This window comes from Thermobia domestica, chromosome 8 (assembly GCF_964235325.1).
Source record: "Thermobia domestica chromosome 8, izTheDome1.hap1.1, whole genome shotgun sequence".
Taxonomy (NCBI): domain Eukaryota; kingdom Metazoa; phylum Arthropoda; class Insecta; order Zygentoma; family Lepismatidae; genus Thermobia; species Thermobia domestica.
Genome location: NC_137461.1, coordinates 87,165,314 through 87,180,246, shown reverse-complemented (window position 1 = coordinate 87,180,246; position 14,933 = coordinate 87,165,314). Strand labels below are relative to the sequence as shown.

Below are 14,933 nucleotides of genomic sequence, written 5' to 3'. Positions count from 1 at the left end.
AGAGGGCAAATTATTGCTGCGTGGTTATGTGGAGTGAGTGTGACGGCAGTGGCTACTGTGTTAGTTGTGTCGCGTGGGACAGTGTCGAAGGTGATGACGGCCTACACAACACACGGGAAAACCACATCGGGGAAGCGGAACAGTGGGCGGAAGAAAATTATGAGTGACAGGTCACGCCGGGTATTAAAGCGCATTGTCACGCGGAACCGTCGTGGCACTGCAGAGCAAGTGACGGAGGAACTCAATCAGCACTTCCCCCACCCTGTTTCGACAATCACAGTCCGCCGCGAATTACATGACATGAACTTACGGGGTCGTGTTGCACGGGCCAAACCGCTCATTAGGGACCATAACGCTTTCGCACGCCGCAAATGGTGCCGCGACCATGCAACTTGGACCGTTGAGGACTGGAAACGTGTGATATGGTCGGATGAGTCCTTCACCCTATTCCCAACCACGGGCCGTGTTTATGTGTGGAGAACGCCCAAAGAAGCTTATGATCTGCAGTGTCTCCGCCCAACTGTGAAACATGGCGGCGGCTCGGTGATGCTGTGGGCCGCCATATCATGGTTTTCATTGGGTCCTGTGGTCACACTTAGCGGACGAATCACTGCCAATGATTATGCCGCAATTTTAGGAGACCACTTGCATCCTATGGTCCTGATGTTGTTCCCGGACAATGACGCCATCTTCCAGGACGATAATGCACCCATTCACACAGCTAGCGTTGTTGCAGCGTGGTTTGAGGAACATCGGGATGAAGTTCAACATCTCCCCTGGCCCGCCCAATCCCCAGATCTCAACATAATTGAACATCTGTGGTCCGTCTTGGAAACACGACTCCGGCGACGATTTCAACCTCCATCCTCTCTCACAGAACTGGCCGATGCCCTGCACGAGGAATGGTGTACAATTCCACTTGCTACCATTCACGACCTCTATGCCTCCATCCCACGTCGCATCAAGGCTGTTCTGAAGGCGAAAGGTGACCGGACACCATATTAATCTGGTAAGTTGCAATTTCGTCCAGGTGTTTCCATTTTTCTGATCACTATCTGTATATATATATATATCTGTGTGTGTAAACTAACCAATGTGGTATGTGAAAATGTAACTTTTTGTGACGTGTTTAGAAAAAAAAAAAAAAAAAGACAACTTACTAAACATAATTGTGTTAATTTTAACACAAACTGTTTCAGCACTTCTCTGGCTCTTTCCTCAGTGAGTAGTATTCCGCTACGCTGGTAAACTAATGACATGATGAATGAATTTTCGACTCTTGAGAACCCCATGACTCAAGTGAAATAAAAACTATGCCAATAGCTTCCAAACTTCCAAGTTGTGTAGGACAGAATTGAGGAGGTTGATGCAATAAGGGCGTAAGTCTGAAACATGCATTTGGAGAAAAACGATTTTGAAAATTTTTTTTCTTACATAAAACAATGTAATATGCAGCATTTTATTCCGATATTGAGTTGGAAGTTTGACAGGAGGCTAACCAAGCATGGTAAAAGCCGCTTACGCGTTTGGTGCAAAAAGGGCGAAACCTCGCTTACGCCCTTATTACATCAAACTCCCCAATTTATGAAATGTTCTTCTTAGAAAACCTTTACGTAGCAAAAATGTTCAACTACTGTTCAGAGTCCTAGAAATATTCACCAGTTATATTTGTGTTTAGGTACTCCTGAGCTGAAGAATCTAGTAGTCCTGCATAAAAAATAATTCTTACAACAGCTGCGACATCTGTGGTTTATTTGTTCTTCAACTTTCGAAATGAATTCTGCAAGAAACGAGTGGATGTTCGTATTAGGATTTCACATTTAATTTTTTAAAGTTTTCAACATATTTTAATCAGTGTGTGTGACAGGTATTTCTGTAATTTCTCAATGGTCCATGTTATCATTTAGCATCACTAGTGTCAATTTAATTCTACGCTGCATTTACATGGGGTTGTACAGTGCCACAATTACCTCTGGTGGCGAAAATCGGAACTAATTTTGTTTTCTACATATATCGCTTATGCATGTTCCCAAATATGCTCCTACCAAGTTTGTTGGCTTTCTGTCGAGTAGTTATGTCTTCAGAGTTCTCTGAACAGCGATACTTATTTTATAATAATCTGGTATTTTACAGAAGCTGGGTGAAGCCTATTTGAGAACAATGGTAGAGCGAAAATAACTCCTGCTTCTACCTGAAATTTAATCCATGCTGTCCGGTTGGTGGGAACATATCTTGGCAATTATACCTCACGGCTCTATAAGTCATTTAGCTCAGCAATTTATATAGATAACAGATATAATTTCAAGGCAATTGTCATGTAATTCAATGTACAATTATTGTCTTTTAAGGAAATATAAGAATATATATTCCTTTAACCCGCGTCAGGTACCATGGGGTCAATTTTGACCCCAAACACTTATACTAACAAATATCCTTCATTAGGTAAACCCGAGCACGAGTCTGTAGTAAGCATAATTCCTGTCTGAAACCAAAGTGAAAATACAAAAAAAAAGACAAAAAGGCTAGAAGCAATTTCGAATGTATTCAAAGTTACAGCACTGTGAAAAACGTGAAGAACACTGGGGTCAATTTTGACCCCATGGTACCTGACGCGGGTTAAATCTTCTGATGTTAACTTACATGAAAAAAAAAAAAGTAACAGTTCTTGGTGCGTTCTTGGAATTTATACAGTACCCCTGATTCAAAGATAACTTTTTCAAACTTATTCTGCCTAAAATAAAATTTTTCCTTACTTTTACAAATGTTGCAAAAAAATATCAAGAGATAGTGGACAGTATTAATGGTTATTTTGTTTATTCGTTTTAAATATACACTCATGTTTTACAATGAGAAACAGTTTTGATCTTGTTTATTTATTATGTCTTAAGAAATCGTTTCAACAGAAACGGCTCCATATTATATTTTGGTGTCTTCATTTGGGCAAGATCTCCCAAAATTTCACCAACAACAGGAGCAATCTTAAAACCAGTACCTGTGAAAAAAAAAGAAGGAAAAAAGTTTTGCTTATATGAACATCACCTGCTTAAACATAGGGTACATTTTAATACAAAAATCTAAACTTCCCTTGTACCCAGCCTTCCTAGTTTCTTCTGAGACTATTTTGTCGATATTTCAATCGTCTCCAGGCCTTGAACGCGAGCTCTTTTATTGCAGGCCAAATACAACTAACTGAATATTATTTTCAGTGAATTACAAATAAGAAATTTGCACAAAATCAAAACAAATACTAGGACAATAACAAGTGACAAAGAAACATTCAGAGTGGAGTTTTAATGAGACGTGAGTAAGTTACTGCAACAAGACCCAATAATTATCTTATAAACTACTTCAGTTTTCTGAGATAAGTGAAATGACAATACCACTTTGAAAGTAAAAATATATGTGGTTTTACGGAACACTTGGAGTGTTTTTTCATTTACGGAACGAGAAAATTATTTCAAGACGCCAAATTAGTTGTGTTCGGCATGCAATAAATGGGCTAGCATTGAAGGCAACCGAAAATGTTAAAATATTGAGGAAAATAAAGAAACGAAAAAGACTGGATACAAGGTGAATTATTATACTATAGTTCACGTAAACCTCCGGAAGGTAACCAATGTGTTAGGTGCGTCGTGAGGAACAGTGTCCAAGGTGGTGGCCTACAGAACTCATGGCAAAACAATATCGGCAAAAAGTAATAGTTGATGGAAGACAAACCTCAGTGGCAAGGATCGCAGAAGCGTAGAAGAGGACTGTTACCGAGGACCGTGGAATGAATGCAGCACAAATGACTGTTGAATTCAATCAATACCTGGAACAAACTATTGCCATAATCACATTCGACACGAACTGTGTAACCTGAACATTCGCGGTCGGATTGCAGTTTCCAAACAGTGATCACTGCCAACAAAGCTTTAGCGCGAAGTAAATGGTGCCGAGAACATGTACAGACAGTCGATGACTAAAAACGTATAATTTATTCCAGTATGTCCTCCTTCATTTTATTTCCAATATCAGGCTCTATTTTATGGTGGACGCCCAAAGCAGCTTATGATCCGAATTGTCTTCTTCTTACCATTAAACATGGTGGGTTTGTAATGTTGTGAGGCGGTATTCCGTGAGTTTTGTGATTACGCTCACAGGATGCATTGCTGCAATAACAGGATTATGTCGACATTTTAGGTGACAATGTGTATCCTATAATCCAAATGATGTTTCCGGCCAAAGATGCAGTTTTCCAATATGACAATGCAAGACAATTTATACTGCTGGACCAGCTAAGTCGTTGTTTCCTAAACATCAGGATGAACTACAACACCTACCCTAGCCCGCCCGATTTCCAGACTTCAACATTATTGAACTTCTGTGGGCAGTTCTGGAATTGAGACTTAAGAGTAGATATCCTTGTTCATTCTCACTAACAGGCACTGCATAAGGAATGGTATAATACCTCTAGAAATCGTTCACGACTTATATACTTTCATTCCACAACGAATTAAGAGCTATCTGCAGGCTAATGGAGGTCCCATAGCATATTAAACAGGTTAGTTACATTTTCTTGAGGTGTTTCCATTATTTTGATAATCTGTATATTGACACTGCGCCCTCAAATACCGCTGTGTGTAGTTTTGCTCAAATTGCGATATTTAAACCCTTACCGGTACGCGGTATCGTTCATTTAAGAGGTAATTACGCCATAAAATAAATCTGCCATGCGATGTTGCAGTCAAATTGCTCCTATTATTTTCTGCTACATGTTCTCAAAGACACACAGCTGATTTTATGTTGAAACAGTAACAACAATGCTGCACATATGCTTACCTGCCTGCCACCTAACCAATAATAAAAACAAACAGGGCATTCATTTTTTATATTTCCTATAATTTTTTGAATTTTGCTTATAGCGGTTTTTGAAGGCGCAGCGACGATATGTATAGATTCCTTACTTTTATCTCAATTTCATATATTCGTATCTGTATATAGTCTTATCACTTAGTTTTGTAAAAGAGAAAGCTTACCGGAAAATCCACAACCAAATACAATATTCTTATGTTTTGGATGGCGATCCAAGATGCAAAGTTGGTCTGGTGTCATCTACAAAGAACATACGAGAAAAATTGTTTTATCAATATACCTGCACCCATAATTGATAACCAAGGAAGTCAGACACTTTTATTTATCTATTTAGTACACTAAGTAATTCGAAGTTAGTTTTTAAACAATTTTAGACTAAACTGCGAAAGTTCTAATACTAAGAACAAACAAACTTATTTACTAGAATTGAAATAAGATTTTGAATATATGTCGGAGCAGTTCTTGGAGTTCGAAACTAGGTTGATCCATGGGTAATGTGATTGGATAAATAATGGAAGGAATAACAACTTTAGAATATGAGAAATGTATTATAAACTACTTTATTTAAAAATGTATTTATTATTATTATTATTATTATTATTATTATTAGTAGTAGTAGTAGTAGTAGTAGTAGTAGTAGTAGTAGTAGTACTACTACTACTACTACTACCACTACTACTACCACCACCACCACCACCACCTTGGTGGAAATGCATTTAAGAACACTCACAGTCAATAAAAATTTACTAGCCCGAAGTTAATACACAAGATGATGATTGAGGTGGTAGTAGCAGCGATTCCAATGTGGTGCCCATGGGACACTGTGAACGTGAACGTATAGATCCTGAATGAATATTAGAGTAAATCATTCCACTTTCTATGTACAGTTTGGCGTTTTGAGCGATGGTCGCTGTAGGAGCACGGTTGGCAGTAAGGCATCGTCCGTCCATTCACACACGTGCTCGATAGCAGTTAGGTTCGGGGATCTACCAACCTAGGGTAAATATACAGCACGTATATGGAGTACAGCTTACTGGGTGGCCCGAGAGGTACAGTAACATATGTTATCCTGCTGGAAGATGGGGTCCGATATTGTTCATGAAGATCGGAAGACATGATGAATTTATGACACACTACAGTAGTAGTCATGGGAGAATGAAGTGCAATCACGAGTACATTGTGTAGTTTTTTCCCCTCCAATATAAGAACTCAAGCCGTGGTCCAGTATGGTGAGTGGAAATGCCAGCTGGATCTTCCCGCTGAACTGGATGTCTGGATATACGCATGCCACTACTGTGTCCGAGACTCTCATCGCTGGATACACTACTGCCTTCTATTCGCCTTGCCACTGCAGTCTCTTCCGAAACACCGAAGACGTTCTTGCCAAATGTCATGGGTAATCATATAAGAGGAATGAGGGAACCCAGACCTCCCTCCAACAGTCAATTATTCAGTGTTTGTGCGCTTACATGGGAGACCATAGTGGCATTGATTGCACGGACAGGCGCCACCCTGTCAGTTAGATCTCGTTGCTCTCCTGTGCGTTGCGGGCGCATGTTTTCTGTAGAAAACTGGGAACTCTGTTTCCAATTGTGTACATAAACGATGAAGCACTAACACGTCACGACCCACACGAATGGTAATAATTAATGCTGTTCTTGACGAAGGGAGGCCTCCCCCCCATCCGAAGTACTTTACTTTAATATTATCACCCATTCCTTCATAATTGAACTAGTTCAAGACGCTTTTAATAAATTAACCGAAATTTGTGCAAGTTATGGTAGTCGCAGACGTATTAAATGATTGGTGATGTACTTTGAGCAATAGCGGCCGAAAACCTCTCTACATTAGCATCGATTTCTCTGAGATTATTTTAGGTAGAATCAAGAGCTTAAGTGCATTTATAGTAAATATGTTTTACGAGAGAAAACAAAAAGTACTGTTTCTAATTTGTGATCTATATGTAGCTGAAATGTTGCCTATCGATTTTTTCTTTCCTACATATTTATCTATCTATATATAACCACATACTTCACATATCTATAGAATAATTCTTTAGTATTAGCTTCGTACATGTCTTCAGATTTGCGACAAGCTAGTTGTCCACGTCCGTAATGGCCTCAACATCATTGAAGGAATGTCTTCCAGTAAAAAATGGTTCTTAAAATTTGCAAAAATACAGAAATCGGAAGATGCCTGGTAGGGTTCATATCGTGTACCGGTATAAGGCAAAGGTTTCTAGCCAACAAGTGTTAGCAAAGATCCATAAACTACGAAGAAAAATGAATTTTTGCAGCGTGATGTTCAGATACATTGTCAGCTTGCAGCAACATAGTTTTGATGGCAAATCTCATTCTTTTAATTTCTTTCTTGACAGCATTCCGTAACTTTTGCAAGAAGTTCCTTATGTTATCGTAGACCATTTTTCTAAATAATCGAATTTTATTGTCTTAAAATACAGAATATCTTGTGCCTAAATCATTAGCTTATGCTATTCGGCGAGGGAGACCTGGATTTGATTCCCGGTGAGAGCTCATGTCGTTCATGTCCCACTTTACTGTAGGCTCATTTCTCATATAGCCTCGGTGCTGAGAGCGGACTTAAACTCCAAACCAACTGATCAATCCAAAAATATAGCCAACATTATCTTACTTCACGAGCATGACTATTGCATGTTAACATTTTGAGTGGGTGATAAGGCATACTTCCATGTTTTTCTAATTTCTTCATTTTCAGAATTAGCTAACTGCAAAGTGTCTCTCGAAGCATTTTGGACCTATGGTCATGGTCACTAATTTGTTTTAAAAATCTCATGTCATGTTCATGTCATGCAATATGTTGTATAGCTACTAGCCTAATGTTCAGCTCCATAACTAAAAAACTAATCATGTATATCTTCATACACGAGTTATTCCCCTGTTATCATTTTGCTTGTTTCTGTATTTGTGGATGATGGGACCATCTTTCTCTTGGGACATTTTGTAGATTTATGCGGCCCCATTACAACTCTGCCTTACATCGTTCAACAATATAATTTGATAGGCATTTCTTGACATATACAACTGACATCTTTTCATGGATTGATCATACAGATTTTCCTTAAAGACGGAGAAATCTGATCATACTTTTCAATACTCTATTCGTCCAAATAATGCTGGCTCCTACTCTCGCGATTCTAACTCCAATTTCGAAGTACCCTTAAAGACGGCATGATCTTTATTGAGATACAACTTACAGAGCCCTAGCATATGTAAATCATGTGAGGGTAAGAACTTTGACTTTCTCTTATAGATGTTTTGAAGACAAGATGGCTATTTCAGTCATGATTCTCAGTATTGGTAGCCGAAAACTTGTTCCGGACACGTAGCATTAGAATTCTGGAGACTTTTCCGTTCCTTCGTGGCCAACTGTGTCCGATACAGTTCTAGACACATTAAGGAAACATTAATGTGGGAAGCACGGTTGTTCGCTCAACTCAATTATTTTTCTGAAATACCTTTACATGCTTCTTTTGAATCACTGCACATTACCGGCATGAAATTTAATCATTTATTACATGAAAATCGAAAATTTAATCCCATATAGTAGTAGAATACTAGTTTGTATTACTCGTCTTTTTTCTTATCATGTAAAGGCATGACATTTAGTATAAGGAGCTTTTAGATGCATGGAATGTACATATATTCCAAACAGATCCCATTAACATTTTATTATTTGCGCATGTATAGTAAAATTTGATGTTTTACTACTTTCAGGATAGACGGCAATAATAATAATAAATCATCACCTTATCGGCATCTACAACTGGAAGGAAAATAGGTAGAGAAAGTTCTTTGTGATTTCGTGAATGTATCTATTTATTTTCCAGATTCTATAGAACTGCTAGACAGCTATCCTATGGCGTGACTCGTAGGAAGTGTTTAATTGCAGTTTAGACCATTCACAGTGAGGAGATATTCGTTCTAATTCGGTTATGTCTGCTTCATACTTTGCTCCATGAGTACGCAATTGAAAAAATCAGCAATATGCTTTAAGATGCCAAAATCATTCTTCAACAGAGCCATAACAATCGGCGGTGCAAGCAGTGCGACCTACCGGGGCCCCCGCTGTTTTAAGCTCATATTATTTATTACTGAGTAGTTAAATTGCCCTGTTATTTATTTTGTATATGTGAGATTTGTACATCATAAAATTTCAAATGAATGGGAAATTTGTAGGAATGGAATTTAGCAAGGCTACAAAACTTAGGCCTACACCTTAACATGGGATCCGAACCACATGAGCTACCGCCGGGAAGCGAACACAGTCTCCCGCGCCGAAAACGCGTAAGTTAACCATATACCCGCTGGGGAATGCATGTAGCAAACTTGTGTTAATTCCCTCCCTCTCATTGCTAAAATGAAAATAATCTTTAAAAAGTAAAACTCATTTAAATATTAAAAGGATTAAAACAACTCGCATTTTACAATACACAATATCTTGCAGATAGTCAGCTTAGGCTGGGAACTTTATGTGTAAATGTCTGTTGGTAAGCTGACTTGTTTTGTTTAAATAGCGTTACGCTGCCCTCACAAGGAAAATTCCAGCTATTATTGCAGCAAGTGACCCCAAAGGAGATGGCCTCGCAATCCATATATATATAAATCAGTTAAAGGGGCCCCGTTGTTTTGACTTTTGCTGGGGATCAAGGTGCAACTGTTATACCTTCAAAATAACTCGCGGATTCGACCCTGCAATATCCTCCTGTACCGTGGTCTGAAGAGATTGTTACGGCACTGCTCTTAAAATACATATAAGTTAACACTTTCTGTTGCAAAGTAGTGTTTTAAATAAAGGACCAGATTAATTTCCGAGCGATTTTGCTTTGACTATCATACTCAAACTTAAAAAGAACTAAGTCTTTGGTAAAATAGTTACGAACAGATAAGGTAACCAAGAAAGTTCTGTCGCATTATCACCCACCATCTTCGAACATCGATATGTCACCTAAGACGTACCTGAAAGATCAAAAATAGTCCCCATCAGCATCGACTACCTTTGCCAACGTTCTAGAAGGCCATGGATTCCATCGCGGTAGAACTTGGTGGATCATGAAGCGAAGAAGGTATCAAGTGCATTTTGCACCTCTACTAGGGATTTGAACTGGTGTCCTCTAAGGTGATTGTCCAAGGAATGGAACAGGTGATAATTGGACGGTGCAATGTCCGGGGAGTATGGCGGATGCAATACTGTTTCCCATCCAGGGCGTGGAATGGTGTCCCGGGTCGTCCTGGGTCCTAGCCACGTGGGGCTTAGCGAGGACCCCTTTGTGATTCAGAAGTGTTTTGAGTTTTTCTTGAACACGGCTCGACTGCTGACAGTACACAGTTGCACTGATGCTCTGACCAGCTGGTAGCAGTTCCCGATGTACTATGCCACAAGCAGTCCACCAAACACACAGGAGGATCTTCTGGTGCAGTGCTGGCTTCGGCTGTTTTGGAACCGGTTCATGGGATGCTAACCAATGATGACGGCGCCGTGGAGCTTCGTACAGAACCCATTTCTCATCACATGTCAACACCTTGTCCAGAAATGACTCTCTTTCAGACGAGACAGCAAAGAAACATAGGTGTCTGCTTGCGTTGCCTTCTGGCCCGGAATCAAATCATGTGGGACCTATCGACCCAACTTTTAGTGTTTCCCGAGTTGATAGAGATGTTGCTGAATGGTTTCTCCACTCACACTGAATTGTAGTCCCAGTTCCTCACATGTCTGGTTCACTTCAACTGCTGACTAAAGATCTTCATTTTGTACATGCTTTGGTCTTCCAGCACGTGATGCGTCTTTGAGTGTTTCGTTACCGTCCTTGCTAAACAACTGCTGCACTGTGCGTGTAGTCACGACACCCTCACCAAAGGCCTGGTATATCTTCCGCCCCGGTGAAGCAGTGTTTGACCCCAGTGTGAACTCTTAACAACATACACGCCCTTATGACGCTCTGTGGAGGTCCCATGTTCACTCTCACGCAAGTTCACAGTGTAACTGAATTGACACAACCAGGTAATATGTTGGATATATCCACACCAACAACTGACCTTTGCCTTATCTCCATTTGCATTCAACTCACAGTGTGAGGTCAATGGAGCACAGACCTCCAGAAAAAGCGACAGAACTTTCTTGGTTACCTCTATAAAACTAATATAAAAGAGAATTTGTACTTACCGTATATATACAATATTCAATGATGACTGGAGTGGGATCTACACCTGGCAAATGATCTTTAATGAAACTAGCAAGTTCTGTTAAATCCGTTTCTTTGTGCTTATAGTCCCTTGCATCTGGATCTGTTACAACTTGGTTTCTTTCCACAATCTGAAATGTGGTTTTTATTTCAACAATACATTGTCTTTAAAAAACTATCAGTGCAGGTTGCATAATTTTATGGATACTTCCGTCTAGCTGCCTCTTTCACATATATAAATAAATGATAAAAAGTAAAATAAAAATAGGCAATCGTATTGGCTAAAGTTCATATGAAGAAAGCACGATCAACACAGATCCTGCAGCAGCATCTTGTTGAAAATAGCTACAAATGTATCTTTTATTCAACTGTCCTACGAATGTCTGAACAATGCATCTCCGTATTGATAGTATTATTCAAGAGCATTGGTCTCAAAATCTGTTTACCTTATTGAGCTTGATGTTTTATTTAAGTAGTCAATAAAATTCTTTATGACAGGCAGGCTTTTTTTTTTCAGTGCTTCATACCTTCTTACAATGAATTTTAGGAATTACTCGGATTAAAAATTCTTGCTGGTTCCAAGTGGAAGAGTTTGTTGTATTAGTTCCACAGAGTTAAGCCTTGTACAGAGGTTCATTTATATTGAACCGAATTCGAATTCGAATATGTCACATACATAGAAAATGCTGTGTTTACACCACCGGTTGTGTTCAATCTGCAGCTACATCTACTAACTATTGCCCGGCATAGGAATTTCCATTGCAGCAGACTGCGTTGCAGCTGGACCACGAATATTGCATCTCAGTCCTCTGTACAGGCTTTCCACCGGCCGGAGACGTGAGGACTCTACGATGGGACAGGCGCCGCATGAGGAGTTCGAAGGCACAATAGTTTATTGGGCTGGCATCTGGACTCTTGACAGAGATGTCAGAGAAGGGAATTGTCGAAAATCCAGTTTCCTATTCCATAGGCGATAGAATTCTTAGAGTTCCTTTTTCACGTAGCCACATGACACGGTTTCAGGGCGTGCACACTGCTCTTGAGAATGACCCGAGGCGTAAATCCCTGTGAATGGCGAGGTTGATTGTGGCTTGCGATGTGCAGTATCGCTGTGTGTGGGATTTTCGGAGATCGCCATACACCAAATAGCAGCGAGGTCCTCCTTACGAGAGACTGGGTTCTAGCTGCTCGCGTTGGTGTGGTGGGTCCTGGACCTTGTGCGGCATATTTCCGTGTAATACGGTTCACAGCGGCACAATCGATGCGAAAATTACGCACTTGACACATTTTTACGATGTGGGATGCCGTGAATTTAGCGTCTGACAGGACCTCAAAATAAACCCTTCCCAGAATCTGTCCAGTTTCGGTGGCACCACACTACGCTCGATCACACTACTCTGCTGGGTGACTAATGAGGTACTCTTGCTTGCCTCGTGGCAATCTCACGGCGATGGATTGTGCATGTGCGGTACAGTTGCACATTGGCTTCGCCTCAATATAAATTAATCAATCTTTATAGTTACATTAAATATATATAATTCTTATAACGTTTCGACACAGTAACAGTGCCTTCCTCAGATTGATCTATTTTGTATTTTGATGGACAATACTAGGATCAGAAAAAGAATTCCGACATTGGGTTTTGGGAAGTCTCATTAACGTTTTGCTAGGTCAACGTAGTCTGGCTACTGATTGGTGGAGTCACAATCAGCTCAGTAAGAAGATAACGAGCTGTTTCGATTCTTTTATTCATTACGAAGGTTAGAAACCTCAGCTTTATTCCACTGTCTTAGTAGCATTGGCAATTTTCAATTCGTGATCGAACTCAACTTCTGCTTAAAGAACTTGCAATATCTTTCTCTAATGCTAAATGGACATTTTCTACCTAATTTCCACTTTCTGCTAATGTTCTTATTGGGTACGATGGATATGTTCACAACAATTTCTGTTGTTTTCATCTGTTTGTATTATGCTTTTCAATATCCACTTGTAGATACTTTTCGAACAGAAATAAATAATATTTAAAATAATTTGTAAGTTCTGCCTCATATTTTTATTGCATTATCTACCTACATTACAAATAAAACATGTGCCTTAAATTTTCATAATTTTAAAAGTAATCAAGCCAATACAATAATAAGAATAAATAATAAAACAGTTAAATATGTAGAAACTGTCACCTTTCTTGGAGTTAAAATATCTAATAATTTTAACGAGGAACCACATATAGAACATGTAAGAAGTTAAACAAACTGTGTTATGCAATTAGATGTATGAGAGATAAGATTAATGTAAAAACAGGTAAGTGTATATATTACTCAAATTTCTATTCTATAATAAAATATGGATTGATGTTCTGGGGAAATACATCTAAGTGTTGTCATCTTTAGGCTACAGAAGAAAGTGGTAAGGATACTTGCAAGAGTAGAATTGAACTCTCCTTGCAGAAATGTTTTTAAGAAACTTGAAATAATGACTGTTCCCTCAATGTATTTGCTCGAAATATTAATATATTTGAAAAAACAACAACATAGTAGTGAATTTATTGTTAACAAAGACATATATATATACAATAAATCAGTTACTCACAAAGGTACTCTATTATACGGTCTACTTTCATCATGTATAAAAAATCAGGTCTCTGTAAACAGCTTAGAATCTTACTTAAAAGGAATTTGATAGAACAATGCTTTTACTCTGTTCAAGAATATGTGCAAAATAATTCGTATACATAAAATTAAATGTATATTAAATGAATTAGTGAATCTATAACAATCCATATGTAATAATAATATATGATTATGTATACCGCTATATATATATATATATATATATATATATATATAACTGGCATTCCAATTTCGTTGTATGACTATGAACAGATACAATAAATTATGATTATGATTGCGATTATTTTCTATCGCACTTTCCACGATAAATCAAAGTTTCTGTGATATTCCGCAAGAAAAATAGTTACAACATGCTTTACTAATATTGACTCCTTATGCTAGCTTTCTAATGACCAGTGATTAATTTATACATCTCAAGATACTCACCTTGACAAGGTTTGGATATTCCAGTTCTGGAAGACCATACGAATGGTGTTCTTCGCTGAAGTAAATAAAACTCATTGGAAAAGTTTCATCTTTTTTCAGCTTCCAATACGGAACTGTGATTCTCCATGTTGTCAAAGGTAAATCTAAGCCCAATTGGCTCATCAATTTCTTAGTCCATGGGCCTGCACATACTATGAGTGATTCTGTTGTATAAGCGTCCTTGTTCCCATGAACAGTTATCGTGTCTCCTGGTTCAATACGCTTTACTTCAAAGGAATCTAGCAGTCTACCGCCATATTCTTGGAATTTAATCTAGAACAGAAAAATAAATAGGGTGTTAGACTTTTGGTTAGTTGGTTGATTTGAAGTTCACTTCTTTTCAACACCGAGGCTATATGAGACGTGGAGTTCAATGTGAGATCCGAACTTCATGAGCTCCCACCGGGAATCCGATCCAGGCCTCCTGCACCTACCACATATCCACGAAAGAGCTTTAATAAATTTTTGGGTTTTACACCGTGTACTGAAATCATTCCCTTGTTAATGGTTTCCGAGAATAATGATAATATACTGACTATACTGAAATTGATACTACTTGTCCTTTCTGACAGCTAGCTGCCCGCACGTGATGCTCAATGCTGCGTTGCCAGCTTTTGTGTTGGGTATTGAAACACGAAATTATTCACTGTAAGTAAATCTCAGTTTTATATAATTAAATGACACAAAAGAGAAGTAAAAAGAATTCTTCAATAACCAGCAGGTCCACTACTCAAGTTTATCATTTGACTAAAACAATGTACATT

The 14,933-nt window shown here is 38.7% G+C and overlaps 1 protein-coding gene across 4 annotated transcripts in view; it reads right to left on the bottom strand.

Moving 5' to 3' along the window:
• Nucleotides 1–2,684: 2,684 nt before the first annotated feature.
• LOC145693024 (peroxisomal sarcosine oxidase-like) overlaps nt 2,685–14,933 on the bottom strand; it is a 49,482-nt gene continuing 37,233 nt past the window's right edge. For 2 of the 4 annotated variants that reach the window (XM_081768691.1, XM_081768690.1), the window contains exons 4-7: nt 14,131–14,442; nt 11,056–11,205; nt 5,019–5,094; nt 2,771–2,992 (exon numbers count right to left, since the gene is read on the bottom strand). In XM_081768691.1, the coding sequence (XP_081624817.1) occupies nt 2,877–2,992; nt 5,019–5,094; nt 11,056–11,205; nt 14,131–14,442 (654 nt within the window). In that variant the 3' untranslated portion in view covers nt 2,771–2,876. Of the gene's footprint in view, nt 2,993–5,018; nt 5,095–11,055; nt 11,206–14,130; nt 14,443–14,933 lie in introns of all 4 variants that reach the window. The other 2 variants (XM_081768688.1, XM_081768689.1) reach the window with 2 other exon arrangements.